At 46.3% G+C, this 21564-nt stretch overlaps 1 protein-coding gene across 9 annotated transcripts in view; it reads left to right on the plus strand.

Annotated features, from left to right (window-relative positions):
* Window positions 1-21564, plus strand: part of fbrsl1 (fibrosin-like 1) — a 267107-nt gene that overhangs the window by 174158 nt on the left and 71385 nt on the right. For all 9 annotated transcript variants that reach the window (XM_041936625.1, XM_041936617.1, XM_041936624.1 and 6 more), the window contains one exon: window positions 4939-4968. In XM_041936625.1, coding sequence (XP_041792559.1) covers window positions 4939-4968 — 30 coding nt within the window. The remainder of the gene's footprint in view (window positions 1-4938; window positions 4969-21564) is intronic.

The following is a 21564-nucleotide window of genomic DNA, read 5'->3' on the forward strand; positions in this document are numbered from 1 at the left end:
TGTCAGTCAATGCCCTTGGCTGGAGGAGCACCAGATATCGATTTAGAAAAGAGTCAAATGCTAACACTGGGAAGGAGTGTATCATTTGAACTGCTGCTGCCTCGACTTTTCCGAACTTGTAAAAACTTGCAGCTCGAGAGAAGCGAAGCTAATCTGGACCTCCCTGGAGAGACAGATGTAGTGTGAGGCTGTTCCCTAAACATTAACAGATCAGGTTTGAAAAGCCGTTTGAGGGCTATTTTTTTGCATGACGAATGAATGGTAGCTAACATTTGAACGAACGTTAACTAGCTCAAGCTGCTTACTGGCAGATGAACTGGATGACGGCTTAGTGAAAGTGGCGTATCTGAGGAGTCCATCTCTACGGCGCAGTGTGTGACAGTCGCAGCTGTTGCTAAGTCTGTTCCCAGGAGGCAGGGCTTTCGGTTTTGAACAACTTCTCCCATTCATCTCAGCGTGATTGAGACTAGCAGACTGTACGTTCCTCAAGATTAAATGAGTTCTCCAAAACTGAAATATGCTTGAAAAGGAGATCGGAATGAATTGTGTTGCATGCACTTACCTGCGAGAGCAATCATTCGGGACGATTTATGAGCACAGAAAGTGGCCGACGTCACTGTTTTGCATGAAGGCTCTGTACACCACGTCACCAGAGATGATTTATATTTCAGTGAAAGTTTGCTTTTTACAAGACAGCTTTATTTGTAAAGTATGATGAAGTTGTTGGTAGAGGTTTTGCATTATTCACGCATTGGACTGAAGACGTTGGCCAGTGACTCAGCTTTGAACTATCGTTGTTGTATCAGCCTTTAAAAGTGCACTATCGGCTGACGTCTACTGACTGCGTATTTGTAAATTAAACAATCCACCATCTTGCCTTTTTTCCAGCGTACAGGCTTGCGATCAGTATTCAGGCAGGCAGTCGTTGACACCGTGCCAGCATTTGTGTAGCCGGGCAAGTTCCTCCTCTGTTCTTCTCTCTACCTCTGAGGCAGAATTCATGGCAGACCGTCCTCCGAGTGTGACAAGTGGAACTGCGTGATTAATTTGGCCAGTCGTTTTAATGTGCTCCGGGATGCGCAACGCTTATTGTCTTCCCTCTGCACGTCCATTGGAATCTGCCAGAGAAAACGTCCAGGAGAATCGAGACATCCATCCCTCCCTCCCCCTCTCTGTTTTCTCCCCTCTCGCTCCTCTCCTCCTCGGCCCTGCCTCGTTTCAGGGCTGAGCTACAGGGTCGTCATGGGGGCCAGCCCAGGTCGAGGCCTGGCTCCAGCCAGGGCCGCTGGCGGAATAAATCTCCCGTCTCTGAAGTGTTGAAAGCTGTGTAAATGTCAAACGCATCCGTCTGATGTGCTGGATGAGGGGGAGGGAGGGCTGGAGAGGAGGTGGGATGCAGGGAGGGAGGTTTGTGGATGAGCCATCCACTGAAGCTGGTCCCCCGTTACCTTTCGTATAGCTGGCGGTTGCCAGGTGCAGATGTTGCTGCTTGCTCCCTGCCTCTGAAGAGCCAGCCAGTTTTTTCCCCCCCTTTTTTTTTTTTTTTTTTTTTTTTGCTTTTTTTTGTTTTGGGTAGGGGGGGTTGTTTGGTTTGTGAACATCTATGAGAGACACAAACCACTAGGGGCTTGGCTCCTGTCAGACAGCTTAGTGAGCTGCATATCTCTCCGATTTTAACAAAGTCCCCCCTGACCACCAGACGTGCTGTTTCGGGAGCTCTCTGTTTGGGGTTGCAGATTTGCATTTTCACCGTTTTGGTTTTCTTGCGTAGCCTTGCTGAAAATCTTTTACCCGGTGTCGACATTAACGGAGGCATAGGGTGCTAAATGAGGTGGTCTTCTTCTCACACCCACGCACTCACAAACATGAGCCAATCTTAAGCTTTTATGGGTTCGCTGTATTCTTTTCTTTGACTCAACCAAGTGTTATAGCCCAACAGTGCAATCGCATACAATACTGACAAAAACTGCTCTAACACCACCTCCATCCGTCCATCCCTTCATCTCTATAGCATCCCCCCTGCCTGTTCTTACTGTTGTTTTGTTCCCCTTTTCCACCTGCCTCTCTCTCCCCTGCTGTGCTGTGTCTCTCTCTGTCTCTGTCTGAGCCGTAGCTAGTATTCCTCTTTACGCTCTGCTGCAGTGCATGCTTCTTGTAAAAGGATAAGCACCATGCTGTGCTCTTTTGATATTATTTTTCCTCCTCGCCAGCTCCGGCCTTGTGAGGGCTCATCTCTAGTGTCATGGCTACTGCTGCAACAACAAGGCCAAGCATGCACCCAGGGAATAGACCGAGCCAGTTGCTCATCTCCATCACCGAGGGTTTACACTCGCCCCCAGTAATAGAGAGGAACTCACAGCCGCTGTGAGATGGAAGTCATCTGTTCAGCTGCATGCTAAGAACGCATTTACACTGGTTTCCTGGGGGTAGGGCGAAGTTACAGATTGGATCAATCTTCCTCTTTTTTAATGCATAGATGGATCAGGATGGAGGAAAACAATGTTTTGAATGTCATTTCAGATAAAATGCCACAGTGGTGAGGGAACAAATGGGTGGTGATTACAGGTTGTGATGTGCCCCGAACAGAAATGGCTGGCAATTAATTTGTCCCGAATGCTTAGTCTGAATGGGGATTTGATTGACAAGAAGCCTAAACCACTTTCTCTTCTTAATGCCCTGCACTCTGTAATGAAGGTCTTTTGACAAGCAAAAGCCCAGAAATTAGGGTTTGCAAACATTCCCAGAGAGAAAAGCAGACATGTTGCATAGAAATGTAGCCCCTAGTGCTAATTTTCCATTCCATGTGGGCATGTACGTTCATACTAAAGAGTTTTATTTCCTCATTCTGGTAATAGTTGTTATTACCTAGTATGGGCCATTTTCTATCATTTTAGAGCAAGTAATCAACATTAGGTTATAAATGGGCACACACACACAAACATATATATATATATGTATATGTATGTATATAGCACAAGAACATTTAATATAAGTGACACTTCCAAACATATTTACACAAGCACAATACACATACATATACAAAGTGTCAGGCCATTTTTGCATTGAGTCAGGGACATTTTCCACAGCATTGTGAGGCACCCTTCCTTTGCTTTCATACTTTCTTTCTTGATGCCACTACATGCTTTGGAATGACAAAGACAAGCAACCATCACTTCAGCAAGCAGAAAGCCTCATAGTCACCGTGTCCTCTTGCTGTATTTATGCTCCAACAGGTCTGCGTTCTTGTTCTGTGACTTGTGTAAGAATGTTTCAGTGCGAACAAAAGGAGCTCAGGCATTTCTTGGAGTTTTTATTCTGCAGATAGAGATGCAAACAGAACAATAAACCCTCCTCAGGGGGCTGCGCCGCAATGTTTTTCACTTAAAGCTTCCGTCAGCAAGGACTCCTGCTGTATCCCTCGTCAGAGTAGGGTCACGGTGCATGAAAGCCACCCCCATACCCCTCCTCCCCCCAGCCTTCTGAGAGATCTTGGCCACTGAGCCCTTGCACTGATTACTCTCGTTACTTAATTATACATTTGGACCCACCGCACTCGCAACAAAGGGCCGCTGTGCCTCCATTGACCCAGCTCCCTCCTCATTGTGCCCGGCTCTGAAAGGGAGTCAAACAAAATAAAGAGGCTCCACTTAAATATGTTGCCACAGGAACTTAATTGACAGATTGATGGCAGTTTTTCACCGGGGGCCCTCTCCCTCTCTATGTGGCTCTCTCGCTTGAATTGCTCTGCTCCTCGCGTTTCCCGCTGTGAGGTCCGGCGGGACTGGCCCGCAGCTTGGCCGCTCCTGTTTCCACAGCCTCTCTATCTATTGTCCGGGGGGAGGGGGTCACCAGCCAGGAGCGCCTCGCGACAGCTGAATGTGAGAAGCGCAAGCGAGGACCTTGAGGGCTGGCTCTCAGCTGAGGAACGTGGTTGTGTTTACCATAAAATTTGTTACAGTATTTCAACTACAGGACAGGATGTGCTTTGTATGCACCGAACTAACCAATCAAGCATCTAATGTAAGGGTTATTGACTTAACTGTAACTCCACATATTCTTTAAGGGTGAAAGCGAGAAATTCCTGTTTCAGTCTGAGTTTAATCATTTTTCTTATTATTTGCTAAAAGAATGCTGTGCCTGTGAGCGCGTCAGGAATGAAAGGCTCTGGCCCTCCGTTTGTCAGCTACAAGGTCTGCCTTTTTTCTCTTTCTCGTTTTCTTTTTTTTTCTTCAAAGCCAAACCTCTTCTCAAGATATTTGAGCCTGATCATTTCGCATTTTAATGGTGAGTTGCCTTGACTGGTGAAATTTCAAGTGTTGGAAAAAAAAAAAACATTTCACTTCTTGACTAAACAGACGGTGATTTGGCCTTTGGCTGCGATAGACGCGGCATATTTCAGAATACAACGTCTCTTGTTATTTGCTTCCTTTATCCCTGTGGAAGTCTGACATACAAATTAAAGATGGGTTTGTCACGAGGTGGATCTGAAATACCAAACTTAATAGGTGCTGTGTTTGAGTATTCAGAGAGCCTAAGCTCTCTCTGTCCTTGAGATGCTATCGTCCAATTTTAAAGCACTCTTAAAAGGCTAAACGACAAGCTGCAGCTGAATGCAGAGTCATTGAACAGGCGCTTTATAATAGGACCCAGTGTATGGCATTATTCATTTTTTCATCTTTTCTTTAATTTCTTGGATTGAATTTGCGACAGAAACACCAGAATGGCGTTCTGCGCGGCTGTGCTGCTTTTGAAACGGGAAAAACTCTCTTAGATTACCACACTCTCCTTTCCTTCTTCATCCTCTGCCGTTTGCACTGAAGGCTGTCAGTGAATGAGAGGTTGCACACAAAAATAACATCTGCACTGATTATGGGCTACTGGGGGGAGCCAAATGAATAATTCCTTATACTTTGTGTGTCTGTCTCTTTTCTCTTACAGTGTGACAGCGAGAGTGACATTGACGACAAGGTAAGAGTGCTTTTCCTGTGTTTATTCACCCACCGCATGAAGTAGCTGAGAGTTGTGAATAATAAATCTGAGCTCACGACTAAAGGACGGAGACAGTCGTAGCGTGTTGTTAGCAAAAAAAAAAAAAAAAAGACGAGGGGTACAAGACGCTGTGCCGGTCTCACCACTGCTGATCACTCACATCTTACAGAGCGCGAACCTGACAAAGAAAACGCGGTACAGGAAGGAGCTGTTCTGCAGTGTTAGTTTTCTACTTTGCGATGTAAAAAGATACAGCATCTAGGAGCACTGTGCCTGAATACGTCTTCAATGTGCCTTCTAGTCTAGATCATAGCATGTGCTCCATGCAATAAGCTTTAGTGTGTGTGTGTGCATTTAATCTTACTGCATGGCTCTTATCACCTGTCTGCTTGTTTGTCTAATATGCTAGGTGGCGATACCACAGCTACACTTTGTGCCTCCCATGTAGTCGTTTTTAGTCGAACGTTTGAGAGTTTTACAGTGGTCGAGTTAAAACAGAGAGGATTGTTTAACAGAGACAGCTTCTGTAAAAGAGCTGAGTTGCGCTAACAGTGGCTCCATTTTTCTTCAAAAGTCTCAAATGTAAAAACAAACGCACAGCGGATCTATTTGGAACAATCAGCAGCTTGGTTTGCTTGTAACAGTGACATCATCAAGTTTTAACCTTTCGACAGTTTGACAGATGTAGCCTATCAGTTTCACTTTTGTGTATTTGTTTATCCCAGACTTGGAGGTGGCTGTCTGATGGCAGCCACCTGGTTACAAGATGAAACGCCTTTGGGGAACCTCGCGCATTCTAATTCCTCCACAGTTTAGCAATTACTCCCTGGTAAATGAATGAGATAGCATGCCTAATCTCCTGTAAGCTTAGCTCCCAGTTCTGTGGAAATGTCTGCAGCTCTCCCTATAAATAATACATTGATAGCAGGCCCAATTTGCATTAACTGTAGCCTGGCAAGTCAATAGGCTTTTATCTCTTCATTGAAGCGAGAAGGAACCGAGGGCGCTAGCTAGTTGACACGACAGGGAGACGTAGCAGGCCTGTCAGTCTCCATACGGCTCCCTGGCATCACTGTGGGGGGTAGAGAGGGAAGCAAATAGGAGGGAAGCTTCTCAGTGTTTCCTTTTCCTTCCTGCTCTGTTAGCTACTTGAGACTTGCAACAGTTCTATATAGTGTCACGAATTTTTACATTTACTACACAAAAGTTTGCAAAGCAACACGACTGAAAAGACAGAAAAAACATGCATCGCTGTGTACGGACTCAGCGGTATGTTGTTGGTTAAGCGTCAGCCTCTGTCTGTTCCGTATTTGCCGTTTGGCACCACTTATGTCAGCCAGTTTAGGTGGACTGGGATACAGTTCAAGATATGGTAGACTGTTACCCATCGCTGCCAAGTTTTCAACTGTCTGTTGAATTTTGTACCAATTACTGCACAGTCCACTGTCAAGAGCCAGGCTGCAGCTCGGCTTGTTCAGGCTTTTCTCTTCTCATATACTTCCCATCAATAGTCGTAAAGTGGTACTCTAGCTCGTGAAACCCAATTTGTAAATGTATTACTGGTTCGTAAAAATTAATGCCGAATGCAGCCAATGAACAACGTGTATGTATTATAATCTAAACATGATACATAAATCATGAATGTGAGCAGGCAACAGAGTGGGGGCTGCAGTCGTGTGATCGCTTACGTCGGCTTGCTCGTGTAAAAGTATTGATTTTCACTCCTAGATCCTTTACTTGCTTTTTCATGTCTCTTTTTTTTCATGGTTTTCAGTTCTTCGTTTTCACTCTCACTTCTGAACCTCTGCCTCTCGGTCTTTGGGGGGGGCTCGTTTTTTCAAGTCCATCTTAAAACAGCACTGATGTGCACAGTGAACTTTCAGCGGACACGTGGGCACGTCAGTGTTGTTTTAAGACTGACTCGAAAACACGTGAACCCGTGTCTTTAAAGGCCACGTAAGAAGAAACAAATACAGGCCTGTGACGTGTTTTGATATGTGTAATATTACTAACAAAGAGAAGGCATGTATCCCTACATATTCCTCCGCAACATTAGCCTTGCATCAGCATCCAGAAAGTGATGGCCCAGCGATGCTCCGTCATACAGTCGTACAATGTGAACGCCCTACTTGAACGCTTATTATCTAAGTAAGAATGGAGGCTGAGAGGTAAGTGTTAACACATTCCATTGCTCCGATGATGGTCGTGTTCCATTCCAAGGACCACAGGTATTGCACAAAGAAAAGCTTTCATTTACGGCCAGCAGGAAATGTAAATGGATGGCAGCGTATTTCAAAACAAGTTTCAGTGTTGTGGGATCTTTGGAAATGCACTGTTGACGTACACGAGCGGGAGAAGAAAAGAACATCTGGATAAAGGCGAAAGCAGCGCTGACCTTTTCATCTCCTCGGGAACTCGTATTATCATAATCACGCTGATGAGAGCTGCGAGCCATCCGTAGCAAATTGCTGACGAAAGAAGAAGACGGTGGAAAAGAAATGCTTTGACAGGCCGTCACCAAAAGAAGGGAAGGGGGGGGGGGGGGGGGAGCGGCGTAAAAACTGGGTTTCATGAGGAGAAAGACAAACACTGTCATTTGTAATTGCCCGCACTCAGGATAACTCAACAGCGATAATTTTCTGCAACGTTTTGCTGAAACAGGTGCCAGCTCCTCCCGTATCTTTCCAACGAAAACAAAGAGTCCTTTCACATCAGATTACCAGCCACCTGAACACCCACATTGTCAGGATTTCACAGATTAACTTAATTAGAATATTGCTTCCAGGTGTGCCCCCGGGGTGCAATCAGTTACACTGTATTTGAATAAAACTGACGAGCTGCTGTCACAGCAAAGTCAGTTTAGATTGCTGCACCTTGTGAAGCCCGCTTGCATCAAAGCAAAGCTCGAGGTGGCGCGCGGGGATGCGTTTCCAGGACGCGTCACTCTTGAATTTTTCCGGAGATTGCCGGGTCACCCCCGGTTCGGCGCGAGGCTGCCGCGAGGGGGGATCTTTATGCAGATTGGCCCCGGCCTCGAAGAAACATGCAATCACAAGCCGGGTATTGTGTTCTCATCACTGGCGTTTCTTCTTCGGAGGCCTGTCGTCTGATGTCTGAGATTACACGACGTTTGACAGTGACAAGCGTTCAGCGTTCTTTTAAAAACAATAACAGCCTTGACCTTGAATTGCCTCACTAATGTCTGCGCCCGGGGGCTAAAGCCCACCTAATTAAGGATTCCTTGTGGAGAATTATGTTATTCTCTGACTTTACTGTTATTAAAGCAACATGTTTGTGCGCAGCCATGCTAAATCAGATGTTCATGAAACCACATGTCGGGTAAATCGCTTGGCAATACAGGGGCTGTTTGTATTCAAGTCTGAGGCCATGCTTTGGCTTCATTTGGCTCATTCTGAAGAAAGTATTCTAGCTTGTTTTTGTTTTAATACTGATTAATAGCTGTGACATACTTTAATCTGCTAAAATTACTTTAGGATAAGAAACATGGTGACATAATTTAATTTCATGAAGTGTCCTTTCAACCACAAAATATGTTGCAAAAACCTTCTCCCTGCTCCACCTTTAATCTATCAGCCAGCCAAACCTGTCAATCTCTGACATGTCTGAGATACTCCAAGTCAAGACGGTCATTTTCTGTCATTGGAGAGCCTGAGAAAGAGATAGAGTGGGATTTATCCCTTCTCAGTTTGTTCACACACTCTCCTGAAGTGTCATCCTATCTCGGCTAGGCCCCACTTTACCGTCCTTGCCGGCTCCTCCAATTTCCCCCTGTGTTCTTTCTCCTGTGCAAATAATACAGTGGCCGTCTGTCTGTGTGCCAGACGTTAGCATGAGCCGCTCATATTCTCCGCAGCCCTTAACACGCTGGCCTCGTGTCAGGTGCGTTACCGCCGCCGCATCGCCGTAGCCACGGCGGAGGACACCCGGGTCGGCTAATTCTATTTGGTCCTATTTGCCGAGCAGTCACTCAGCAGAAAGTGTATCTGTCTCCGGGGGAGTCTCCAAGGACCATTACCACATCCTGTCTATGAGCTCTTTTATGGCTCCGGTGTACTCATCTGCCAGGGCAGAGCACAGGCTCTGATTGACACATTAATTCCTCTTCTACCCCCTTATCTTCCTGCTGTGTGCCGAATGAATGCAATATCACCGCGTCGGAGCGTCTCTACCGGCTTATCAGTAATGGCTCGTCAGCTAATGGTATCCTCCCAGCTGATGTATTTTTTGGGTGGTGGGTTTACGCCCTGTGAAGTTAGCAGTGCATTGAAAAGCAAGCATGCTGTGGGGATTTCAAACATATTCGCTAACACCACCGCTCCCCTCACCTCCGTTTTTTTTTCTTTAAATCTCATCCTCCTCTGGTCTCTTCTCTTTTTATTTACTGCCTGCTCTCTATCTGTCATTACCAGACACCCCCTCTGCCGCCATCTTGGAAGAAGGAAAATGGCAACAGTAATATATATTCATGTAGGCATGTTGCCCCTCCCACACACCCCTCCCCGACCCCCCGCTGCTTTGCGAGATCCAGATTGGGCTCCGAGAGTCATCATATTCAATAACAAACAGGCCACCCACCAGGCCGCTGTCAACCTTAACGTTTCTTTATGGACGGGAAAAATGGACCGGCGTAATGCTTCGACACAAGTGATCATCCGTCCTCATCTCTTTAATGAAATTAGATTAAGTGCACCTGGGAAAGAGCTGAGAAAGCAGAATGCCTCGCCACCTCCTTTAATCTAAAACCAATTTGCCAGTAATATTCCTTTCCCCCCAGCTTGGGATTCGCCGGCCCTGATTCAAAATGGAGGAGGAACGAGATGAGACCAGAGCTGACTGGTTGCATTCAGCTCCCCACAGGCACTGTGAAATTAGACCTGACACCGGCAACACAGGCCTTAATATGGAGATGTCATTTTTCTCCTCTTGCTTTTGTCTTTCTCTCTCCCTCCCTCTTTTTCCTCTCACTCAGTTCCTTCCTCTATTCACTTCAGTTTTCACTTTCTGGCTGAGGCTGAAAGTAAAACAAAACAGCACCCCCCTTTCTGTTCTTGATAGATTAGCCATTCCGCCCTAATTTTCACTGATGTTTGGGTGTAAGGCCTCCAGTAAGTTGAAGGGTTAAGGTTAAGATTAGAGTTATGCCATAATCAACTTTTCAGAAGAAAATAATGATGACTTCCAGCTTTGTAGGCTGGCCAGAAATAAACATCTCCTGATGTTCCTCACATTTAGCTATTACCACGAACCTGGAAACATTTATCTCTTTAATTTATATGGAGCTGTTTGCAACATGCATTCCAGTTCAGCTCCAAATCATGTGTGCTCTGCAGGCTAATTTTTTTTGTTGTGTGTGTATGTGTGTGTGTGTGTGTGTGTGTGTGTGTGTTTTTTTTTTCCCGAGCGATACATCTGTTGTGCATTCAGCGCACAAGTATGCGGTGATCAGGGAGCACATTTGGATTTGTCTCTGAAGCAAGAAGAACGCCCTTAGTCTGAGCAGTATGTGATGTGTGTGTGTGTGTGTGTGTGTGTGTGTGTGTGTGTGTGTGTGTGTGTGTGTGTACAAGCTTGGAGGGAAGTGAGTGTAAGGGCACGCTCAGCGGTGAAACCCAGCCCCAGTGCATGTTGGGAAGAGGAGGCGTGATGACAGAGGAAAACTTGAAGCTTCTGCGGGGCCAGCCAGCAGACACAGCACACTGACATCAGCAAAGACGGCCTGTCACTAGCAATGCATGTCATACAGCCACGCGGGGACAGCCAACATGGCTGCGGCGTCATTGATGTGGCACCCAATAGCCCGGTCCGGATTCCTCCTTAAAGGTTAGCACTGATGTTGGCATTGTGGATGAAAATAGAAGGGTTGTGGCAAGCGAAGCCACGCCAGCCACTCAGAACAGGGGAGGTGTGAAAGCGTAACATGGCATCAAGACTGTAATCTTCTTTCACTTACTGCCTCCTCTCCGCGAAGCTGTTTGTGTTGGCAGAGAGTGTTAATAGAACAAATAGTCGTCCCTTTGTTCTGTTAAAGCCATAACACACACCCAGCCCCTCTGTCTTTGAAACACCAGTGCCCTGCCAACTCTCCGAGAAAATCTTGTCATCGTTCAGCCGTGTTCAACAGCTCGTGATCATTGTTATTGAGGGAGTTCTTGTTGCCTGGATGAACACCAGGTTTTGGTATGTGTTTTCCCCTCCGCCTCGACCAGATCCATTTTTAGAGGTGGTTTTCCTCAAACACTGTTTCCCCCCCCCCACCTGAGAGCCCTGGTTCTGTAATAGGAGAGTTTTCAGCGATGGCCAGGTGAAACGCTCGATTGCACAATTTTCTGCCTGAGATCCCTTCAGTTCAATGATACAGCGACAGAGAAAGCATGGCATGCCGCATCAAGCAGGACAAGTGGTGAAGTATTACATCTGCAGGACATTCTTAGTACTGTGGAAAAGAATTGCACATGTACAGTGCGCTGCATTCATTTCAGGGCGCTTCTTTTTTTGATGGCCCTGCTGTCAACAAGTCGTTTTTAGCGTTACAAATGAAAGCAGGCACGGTGCTTTGTCGTGCAAAGAGGGCCGCAGCTTGTATTGGTTGCATAACTTCATCTACCTTTTCAAATAATTAAGCACAAAGCATAATATCAAACATAAAACCTGCTGAATGTACTGAACATGAAGTCACTTTACGTGTGATACGCTTTGAACGATGCACCCTTCCAGCGGTTAATCCACGTCCACACGAGCAGAGGCTAACGCATAGCGTCAGCGCAGTGGTTTAACAGGCAGCTACACTGGCCAACCTTGTGTTCAGTGTGTCCACCGTGCTCCAAAGCAGCATTGCACAGAATTCGTTGTTTTTCAATTGCTCTGTGTTTGAATAACAATCCAAGCACAATATACATTTTTCCACATGAGTAATAAAAGTAAAATTGACTCCATATTGGGTGCAGATGTTCTGTGGAAAGAGAAAAAAAAAGACACAAATGTTTCTGTGTACGTGGATGTAAGATTTGAGTGTTTCTGATCGTGCATAAACATAATGTCTAAGTGGGTTTTTATTCAATAAACATAGTTGGACTGTAATTACTTACACATTTATCCTGGCTAGAAATGCAAGACAGACGTTGTGTGCGTTTAGAGCTGGCGCACCAAGACTCATGTCTGTCCCAGCCTTGGCTTGTCTGCACAAGACTTCCTAATGCAAGAGGACTTGCTTTTCCTCCACAACAAATGGCATATGCAATCAAGGATAAATATAGAATTCCCTGTTGTTATTAGGAACCAGTGCCATCGCGGATAATGTTTCCCTGAAGAAGTGTTGCTTCCTCTTAGGCCAGGAATACATCAGTAAATGGAGCTTAGGTCCGCTGTGGCTGTGAAGAGAATGTTTAGAGAGCATCAATTCCCTTCTCAGACAAAGAGGCCAGTCAGCAAAGCGGTACACGAGTCATATTTTTTGTCAAAATTTTACAAGGAAAATCAACACACATAAATCATGAACTCATAGGTCATTGTTATTTCTTCAGCGTCTGTATTTTCTCTCCATTTACCAAATATTTCCTACCAGAGCCAAGTTTCACGACCTCGCCTCATTATGGCAAGGATCATCTGCAGCCCTCATAATGGTGATGATGGACAGTAAAGGAAGTGAGCTCCGAGTATGAGCCTCTCTCCCACCCACTGAGAGAAACATATTCCGTCTTTCTGTTGCTAACCACTTGAGCATCTCAGAGTCAATCTAAACACTCAGATGCCTGTGGATGGGCTGGCGACTGCCAGACCTCAAGCCCCGCAGGCCCTCGCGTCACTTGGGCTCTGAAGGGAACTTTCCGTGGGCGAGTGTGTATGTGATGTGGAAAGCCGAGAACCCCGGAGAGCACGCTGAGATCAGGCCCAAACACACACAGGGGCCAGCTGCCTTCAATTAAGCCCCAGCCACTGCAGTCCCTTATGCACAAACCCAGCCTGCTTTGATCTGGAGCAGCTAAGGGAAAAGGTACATGGCTTGGAAGATTACAGGAAAAAAAATAATTATTGTATCAAAGAGTACTCCATAAAAGTTAGCGCGGGGATTTTTAGGCTCGGGGAAGCGGGACGCAGGTATTAACGACGGCTGTCACTCATGTTCATTTGCCAGTTATTCTCCCCTCGCCTTTTCAGCGAGCTTTAATTAGTGGACACACCTGGCCCCTCTCCGAAGTTAACCGTGGAACTCTCCCTGCCGCTTTAGTTTTTATGGGTACTGAAGATCAATTCTGAGTCATGCAGGGCACATTGGCACAACTGAAGCCGATATGCTTGTCAGTTTTGGGCACAGAGGTACAGCCGCTCTTGGATATGTATGAGGTTTAGAGCCACAGACAGAGACCGGCATTAAAACTGTCCCCCTGCCAAGCACCACAGACGCAGGCGGCATGGGCATCCATTAAATTAATTTGACTTCATTAGTGCGGACCTGCTAGGCCTGGGGTGCCCATGGAGATGCCAGGGGGTGGGAGGAAGGGGGGGTGGTGGTTGAGTGGCATCAGCCGCTGTGCTCTGAGGAGAGCGAACACATGGCACTGACAGGCGGAATATGGCCCCGGTTCTTACACCGGGACGGCTGCCAAACAAAGGCAACATGCGTCACTGGCTTTAGGGGAGCTCAATCAACACCCGGTCGGAGCATTAACGCCGTGCGCGGCGCGCCACATCAGTTAGGAGGCCGCGGGTCGCTGGGCAGCCTGCTAGTCATGCGTGTGCACACCGTGAATATGGCAGCGTGATATGATACAGAGACGCTGCCAGCGGGTTGACCTGCTGCCATCACCTTTGTGTCTGCTGCCAGAAACGCTCATGTTATTAGGTTACAAAGCTCACATTTATCTCTTGTAATTGAAGTAAAGTGATACTTCTGGTCATCTTGTCGTTGTGCTAAGTGGCGTTCTGTACCATAGTCATACACAGTCCTACAGTGTTGTTGTGTTTGTGCTCTGGTACTCCTGGATCTACTTGTCACAGGCAGGACTGAAACACTCTCATCATAATGGGCATAAGTAGTGCCGTTTGATGATACACTGCAGGTGACTTCTTTGTACGGTCGAGAGAATAATATAGTTCTTCTTGAGCTAATGGACCGAGTGTAAAAAAATGACAGCTTTGTGATTGTGTATGGCTCTAAAGTCTTTGCAGCCCAGCCACCAAACATAATACCACTACAGTAGGGGACAGACTGAGTGACTTGGCATTCTTCATACTCTCTGCTAATGTGAACACCAGCGGTTCATTTAGGGAGGTTACATGCTTTGCTTACCAGCTCCTTAACAGGACTCGTAACCTGCAACCTTCCAGTCCCAAACCTGCTTCTGTAACCTCTGGGCAACTGCTGCAGGGAGTGGTGCACCTGATAAATGGGAAAATAAATAAATAATGGGAGGCATTAAGTCCGGATAGGACTGGAAGGTAGCCTGAGGGTGGTAAGTGTTATGTCTGACAGCAGCGAACACTTTGATCAGAGGGCCCCGTCTGAAGATCGCTTCCACATCTGCACAGGGGGAACGAGCTGTAAACTGCCAAGAAGCATTTTAATGACAGTTGGATTATAAAATGAAAGAGGGCTCCAGATGGCAGGCAGTGCAGCGGCTGCGGTTCGGAGGGAGGCTGTTTAAACTGCTTTTTTATTGATAAAATATGGGGTGAAAAATTGCGCAGAGCTTATTAGGCGTCCCGCTGTGATGTTGCTCAGCTGGCCAAGCTGTTCGCCATGGCCCCCGTCCAAACATGCCTCTATAAATTTTTAGCAGTACCTTTAAATCTGTAAGATCCCTGCTTGTTAAGTTCACCCTGGCTCACCAAAATCCCCCACACCGTATTTGTCCTTTGAAAGACTTGCTTGTGCCTTTTTTTTTTTTTTTTTTTTTGGACCGGCTGGATGATTAAAGCAGTGTTAGTAGCTCAGCATAGACTGAGGTGGTTGCGGGGGGCAGGTTCCAGCATAGCATGCTCATTATCGTCCACCAAGAACCAGAGTTTAGCCCTTAAACAACTTAATTCCGGCATGATTTCATTAGGTTTACTCTCCTAGTGATAAAATGGGACCAGCCTTATGAATTCAAGACACTGTAGCTGTGCTTTCTACCTAGATCCACAGTGCACTGCTGAAGGCACAAATAGTCATCAGGGCATTGACATTTAGCAACTGGCTGCAATAGTGGCCAGAAGGGAGAAACAGTTGGACTATAGTGTACATCAACAAGCAAGTTAAAGCCCAAACTGCATGAATAGTAATTCAGAGTATTATTCAGAATATACTTTAATAGGAGAGGTCCTATTAGGTTCACTCGAGAAGTGGAAAGTATAGTGGATAGTGGAAAGACAAGGGTTTGTTCAGTAATGAATTCCCTTTCAGAGGAGCCACCTTGACGCTTTATAAATGCACACGTTGGATAAAAGTCACGATGATTCATTGAGGGGAAAGGCATAATAATTACATTTTTATGTGATTTACAGTGATGTTGATTGGTTAGATTGTCACCTTTTGAATAAGTCACTCCCGGTTGATATTACCTTACACTAAATGGGTCTCGTGCACATCTTTGATCCGGAGCTCAAATTGAATTTGCTTGAAATGTGAATAGGCCTGATTCAAACGCTGGAGGGTGGTGGGGGGAGAATCATGGTCTCAATAAAAGGGATCAGTGAACGCAATCTTGACTCCATCAAAATCCATACATGTCACATGTATGCTTTTCTCCCTGCAGAGTGAGCTCCTTTCAGCTGAGATATGTTGTTAGCCGTGCTCTCACTGCTAATTTAAAATCCATTTAAGCTGATAGGGTGGTTGACTAAAAGACCGCCGTGATGGCCTCACAAAAATGGGTGCCTGTATGGTTTTTTTTTTTATACCTTCAGAAAACAGGCAGCCCCATTTTATATTCCATAACTACCAGTGGAAAGCCGACCCGCTGCGCCCCCATTCCACCCCAGCCCATCAAAGACAATTACTGTCGACATCACATCAGCTTACAACTGTTGGTTTGCTTGTTTGTCTCGTTATGTGACTTAAAACTGCCATCTCCCAGCCAGGGAAGGTTCCCTCCCATCTGCCCACCCTTATGGGTTTATACACACCACACACACACACACACACACACACCTACGCGCACACACACACACACACACACACACATCGCCTTCCAGCACAGAGAAGAGGGGGACAGGCAGCCGACAGCCTAATGGACTAATTTGTAATTGCGAATGAGAAAAAGCTGAGTTGTTGGACGTGTTATAATTTGACGGAGAGTGGCAGCTCTGAGCCGGACAATGACGCTTCAACCACAAATCTTTCCCTCCCTCCTCCTGCCTCTCCCGCGCCTTCAAATGCTTTCTTTCTTCCCCTCCGTGGAGAATAGTCAGAAGGGAAGGTGATGGCAGAGATGCTTTCGGCGCATTCTGCTGCTCAAAGCTCCTGGCTCTGTCATATTCCTTTTCTTTCTACCCAGCCCCCCCCTCACATCCCTGCCTCCCCTCCCTCTCTACCTTCACAGGGATCCCATAGGATGGAATAGGGAAAGTATCTCAGAGCATTCAGATGCGTTTGAAGTGCAGGACAGATGGGAGGCTCGAGGGACTGTAAAAAATGAATCGAGGCTAGTAATAGGAGAGATGTTTTGAATCCTCTCCCCCATAAGTTATTTATCAGGGGCCCTTAGTGGTGGAGGAAGACTTCAGAGTGCTCCCTTAATGTAGCATCTGATGACTAGTAGGGGGGCTGTTCCAGGAAGTACTGCTGTAAAACAGGAGGGGAACATTAGCAGGGTAGTCTCTCAGGGCCCGGGCAAAGACGAGGAACAACACACAGGGCAGCTCTTTCCCAGCATGCAACACAGGACGGAGATGAGAGGTGTACAAGAAGATGTCCCGGAGCCCCCCACCAGCCAGTGATATCACACAAGGTGCAGAGCGAGACATTCTGTACCGCGATTCCCACCACGTTAGGCGGGTTTCAGCAGACAAGGCCCGTCAAATAGTTGTGAAAATAAATAACACAAAGCGGAACCACGTGAGGACAAGGCAGTGACTGCTGGTTACTTCAGCAGTCACTCGCATTATGGCATTCGCTGTGACTCTCTCTCATCTCGTTAGACGCACAGACATCACCCTTGACCATCTTTGGAGGGTAGACTTTAAAAAAAACAGAGATTTTTAATGCCACTGCCGGGTGCCGATTAAAGCTACTGGAAACAATGAGTCAGTTGAAAGAGATAAAAACATAGTATTTTCATGCAATGATTCTTGGCCACGTCTTTATCTTTTACTTGCTCAAAGCATCAAAGACGAGCAACTGCTAAATATACAAATCCTGAAATTATTTCTTCTCAATTCTCGAATGCAGCCCACTGTTGTTTTGTCCTGCGACGTGCGATCCCCAAACAGCCTCACATCCATAATATCAGATATGAGCGTCGGTAACTAGCTGATTTCTAACTTTCATGACTGGAAAGCAGCACGTGGGTCTCGCCACCTTGAAACTCTGCACACGCGCCATCACAAACGCCAGTAATGTGGCCGAGCCAACCGGGGAGCTCTCTCCGATCGCAGGAGACTAATGGCCTCTGAACTGATCACCGAGGCTAATAAAGACCAGCTAACGACATAGTTGCTTCGTTTGTGCTAATTGCTCTCCCTGGACCTCCACCGTGGCCCGCGTCTCCCGAGCATCTGTCACCGGGCATATTCCCCGACACAGCTCAGACCCTGGCCTCAGCCTCAAAGCCGGGCACGCCGCCAGAAACAATTGTCCTCTGGTGTCCTTTCACCACGGCGAGGTGTAAAAAAAACATTGTCTAGGTGTGTTGTTTGTTTTGCTAGATTTACATCTCAGTAAAACTGGATGTGTCCGTCTGCAGATGAGGTGCTCAAACCTAGATAAATGTAATTCAGCAGCGGCAGTACACTTTCTGTACCTAATAATTATTGAAGTTAATATTGACTTCATCAGTTACCTCAGGAGACCATGCATTGCTTTGTGATTTCACCTGCAGGCATGTGCCCTCATCTTAAGCACATCAGCCCATCAAATCAATATGACTGTCAGTAAAAGCAGACTAGAAGTCCTCGGCTTAGTGAATACAGTCATAATACAAAGATGAATCCCAATAATAACGTTTCTCTTTGAAAACATGAGCTCTCAGTTAGGAATATGTCTGCTTGAAATGTTACGACTTGTGAGCGCGACAAATACCAACCTGGTGGGATATATCAGAATGATTGGAATATGATTTACAAAATGATTTTGACTAGACATCAGCTGGCCGGGCAAACGTTCTGGACAATTTAGTGAAACACTTACTGTCTGGCAACGGCATAAACAAGTTGATGAGTGTATCAAACATGCACTGGACTAAATCCTGTTCTGAATTCTGGTCAAGTGCCCAGTACTAATACTGTGTCAGGGGCTGGTAGCTAGCCAATACTGCTCAACAGTAAGACTTTGTGGTGCAGATGGGCGGATACAGGGACATGCAGGGTGGCTGTCAGCATGGCCCCAAAAACGAGGACACCTCTAAAGCAGGCATTCGCTAGTGTGGTGATCACATTGTTTCATTGTGTGTTACCATAAATTAAATGGTGTGCTAGTTTACATTAAATTTATGTTATTGCAGATGAAGCTGCCGTGGATGAGAGAGAGACGGTGACGGCAGTCAGTGAGAGGCTGCTTTGTGCACACAGGTGCTGCAATTTGTGCAGGTATCAGGGCTGTGGAGCAGGCGTGAATGATTGACACCTGGTGGTCCAGTTTCATCCGAAATGTTCCCATTGTTCCGCATCAGTCCATTAAGCAAGTTGAGAAACGTTTAGCGCATTTTGAAAACCTGCCACACAAAGCACACTTTCCAGCTGCTAATATTTTCAGATTTTCATTGGATAACCAAAGCCTAAAACATGCTAATCTGAAATGTTTGGCTCTGAATGGCCATTAATCACCACCCATCAACATACACTGTGCTGTACATGATAACAATATGGCGGCATCCACACGGTAGTCAGGCCATTGATCAAAGTCGCAACTTTGGGACTGCATTTTTTCACAAAATCATGGTAAATACTGCAAATTTGGGCAATTGATGAGCGTTACACCAAACTCCCACCCATCAAACACAGTATCACCTTAACTGTCACACCACTTGTACGTGCAAACAATATTTTACAATGTTTTAACTGTGTAAATGACACTAGTTGACACATAGCTTCTGGGCGGCTGCATTATACAGTCTGGCTCTTAACGCATCTGCCTCTGCCAAATCAAATTCATACATTATAGGCGAGTTCAAGACCAGCTACATTTTCACGTGGAGGCAAGGTAGGGCACCTGTATTTTTTTCATCATGCAAAACTTGTGATGCAGATGCAGCAGTGGCCATTTTGAAGCACTGACGCATGGTGCAGCATTACAATGGGCAACAATTTGCATATCATTTCATGTTGGGGATATTAGATTAATGGCTTGTGACTGGTGTGATGAATACTAATTTAGCCTTAAATCATGTCACTGTTCACCAGCCTGCCCAACAGGCAGCAGAGCAGCTAAGCAGCCAGACATTTTATAAGGTCAGCTAACTTCCCTGGCCGAGCTCTTCCTGTTCCTCATTCGCTGTAGCCGGTCGTGGCACTTGTTGTAAATGTTTGCTATTCCAGGGACTGCTGCCTTCACTGTTAAGGATATATGAACCCACCACAGGGGTTAATGCTGTCTCCATTTACCCTTGCAGACAATAAAATCTGCTGATAGAGTCAGTCCAGGAGGAATGGCAAAGCTGGGTCTGATGAAAATCATAAATGTGTTGCCCCAACCCCTCCCCCCAATGGCCCCAGTTTGACTCCCAGCGCGTTGGTCTACCGCGTGGGCAGCTTTTGTGGCCGCAAGGCGCAATGATGTTAATGTTGTGTGAAAAAGCTCCAGAGAGGCAAAAAGGTAGGAAAGCAGAGCATCATGCGGTGTTTTAATGTCATCAGAGACTGTTTTGACTCACTCCAGCAGACTGTGCAGTTGAAACAACGCAGAGGACGTGCTAGTGATGGTCCACGAGTTCCCTGAACCCTGGTGGTCACTTCAAAGCATTTAGCCCGACTTTTTTTTTTTTTTATCTGTTAGGTTTGGATCAGATTTGAAATCAAAGTGAAGTGGAAATGGAGGCTGCCGTCCGTTGCCAACTGCTTGTCTGCATACAGACACGCAGGTTTACAAGCCCTTTGGCTTTACGTGGCGCTGTTCCCTGAAATGAAGAGAATAAAAACAGAAAAGTCAGCCAGGCAAGTGAAGACACAGCAGCTCATCAGCACAGTGTCATTAAAAATTACTGAAATGTATCCCAATAATTATAGGGAAAGATTTTGAATCAAGCCTTGTTTTACCGGTTGTCCCTAATGAGCACTTAGACCGATGAATATTCACATTGGTTTGTCAATAAAAAAGCCATTATGAGCTAATAGGAGATGCTGCTACTGAGCTATAACCATACTGTATTGGTTTGCATTGTATGACTCTCTGTGGTGCAGTTAAGCTTGACTGTAGATTCAACTATATCGTGATAATTCCATTATTTTATTCCACTGCATTAGACATCATATCAATATTGCATGAATTTCTTAATGTCAAACCACTTATTTTATCTGTATGTGGAGATTTTTTCACATACAAGGGTGTGTGTGTGTGTGTGTGTGTGTGTCACTTTGTGCATTCTCCTGAGAGAAGATGGCTAGCCAGGAGTGTGGAGGGAGGAGGTGGGAGGGTGTCCGGAGGGAGCTGTTTGATTGATGTGTTTCTGGGGTAGAGGAAGGTAGAGCGGAGGGGGGGGTTAGTTATGAGGATGAGGAGGGGATGGGAGCTTGATGGGACTCAGCAGCAGGAGGGAGGCAGGGCTCTTAAGTGGGGGAGGAGGGGAAGGGAGCTTTAACAAGCCCTAGATTGTTAGTGACAGGCAGATACTTCAACACTTAAAGTAGAAGGTTTGATTTAATCACAGAGCTGTCATTTGTTATTTGTCTGGCTTGCTCCACCGAGGCCACGGCTGATCAACTGCCTGGTCCCAAGAGAGCCCTTTTTCCCCCTGTAATGTCTAAATCCCCTGCACAAATTACAGGCCTGCACCGCCTCCCCCCCCCCACCACCACCACCACCACCACCTACTCCCCTCTCTGCTTCAATCCCGCCACGTTAAGAGACGAAGGCCAGAGTAGGGGCTTCGTAAAGAGAGGCAGACGGGTTGGCAGGACGTGAGCAGGGGAAGGAGACAGGTAGTGGGAAAGAGAGAGGGAGATGGAATGGCCTGAGGGCCACTAAAGATCATTAATAGGACTGTCAGGGAGGTTGCCAGTTGGTTAGCATCTCATAAATAAGAAATGAGCTCCTCCCTCCTCGCCCATTCTAGTTCATTAATAATGCCTGCTCTGGCTATTTTGTTGCATCGTACTTTAAAGGGAGGAGAGACAGAGAGATGGAGCGTGAGGAGGGGGAATTCAAGTAAACAGGGCCTCAATTCTCTGCCCTCCCCGATACCACAGAACAGAGTCAGTTAATCC

The sequence above is a fragment of the Chelmon rostratus genome, chromosome 5, assembly GCF_017976325.1.
Source record: "Chelmon rostratus isolate fCheRos1 chromosome 5, fCheRos1.pri, whole genome shotgun sequence".
NCBI lineage: Eukaryota > Metazoa > Chordata > Actinopteri > Chaetodontiformes > Chaetodontidae > Chelmon > Chelmon rostratus.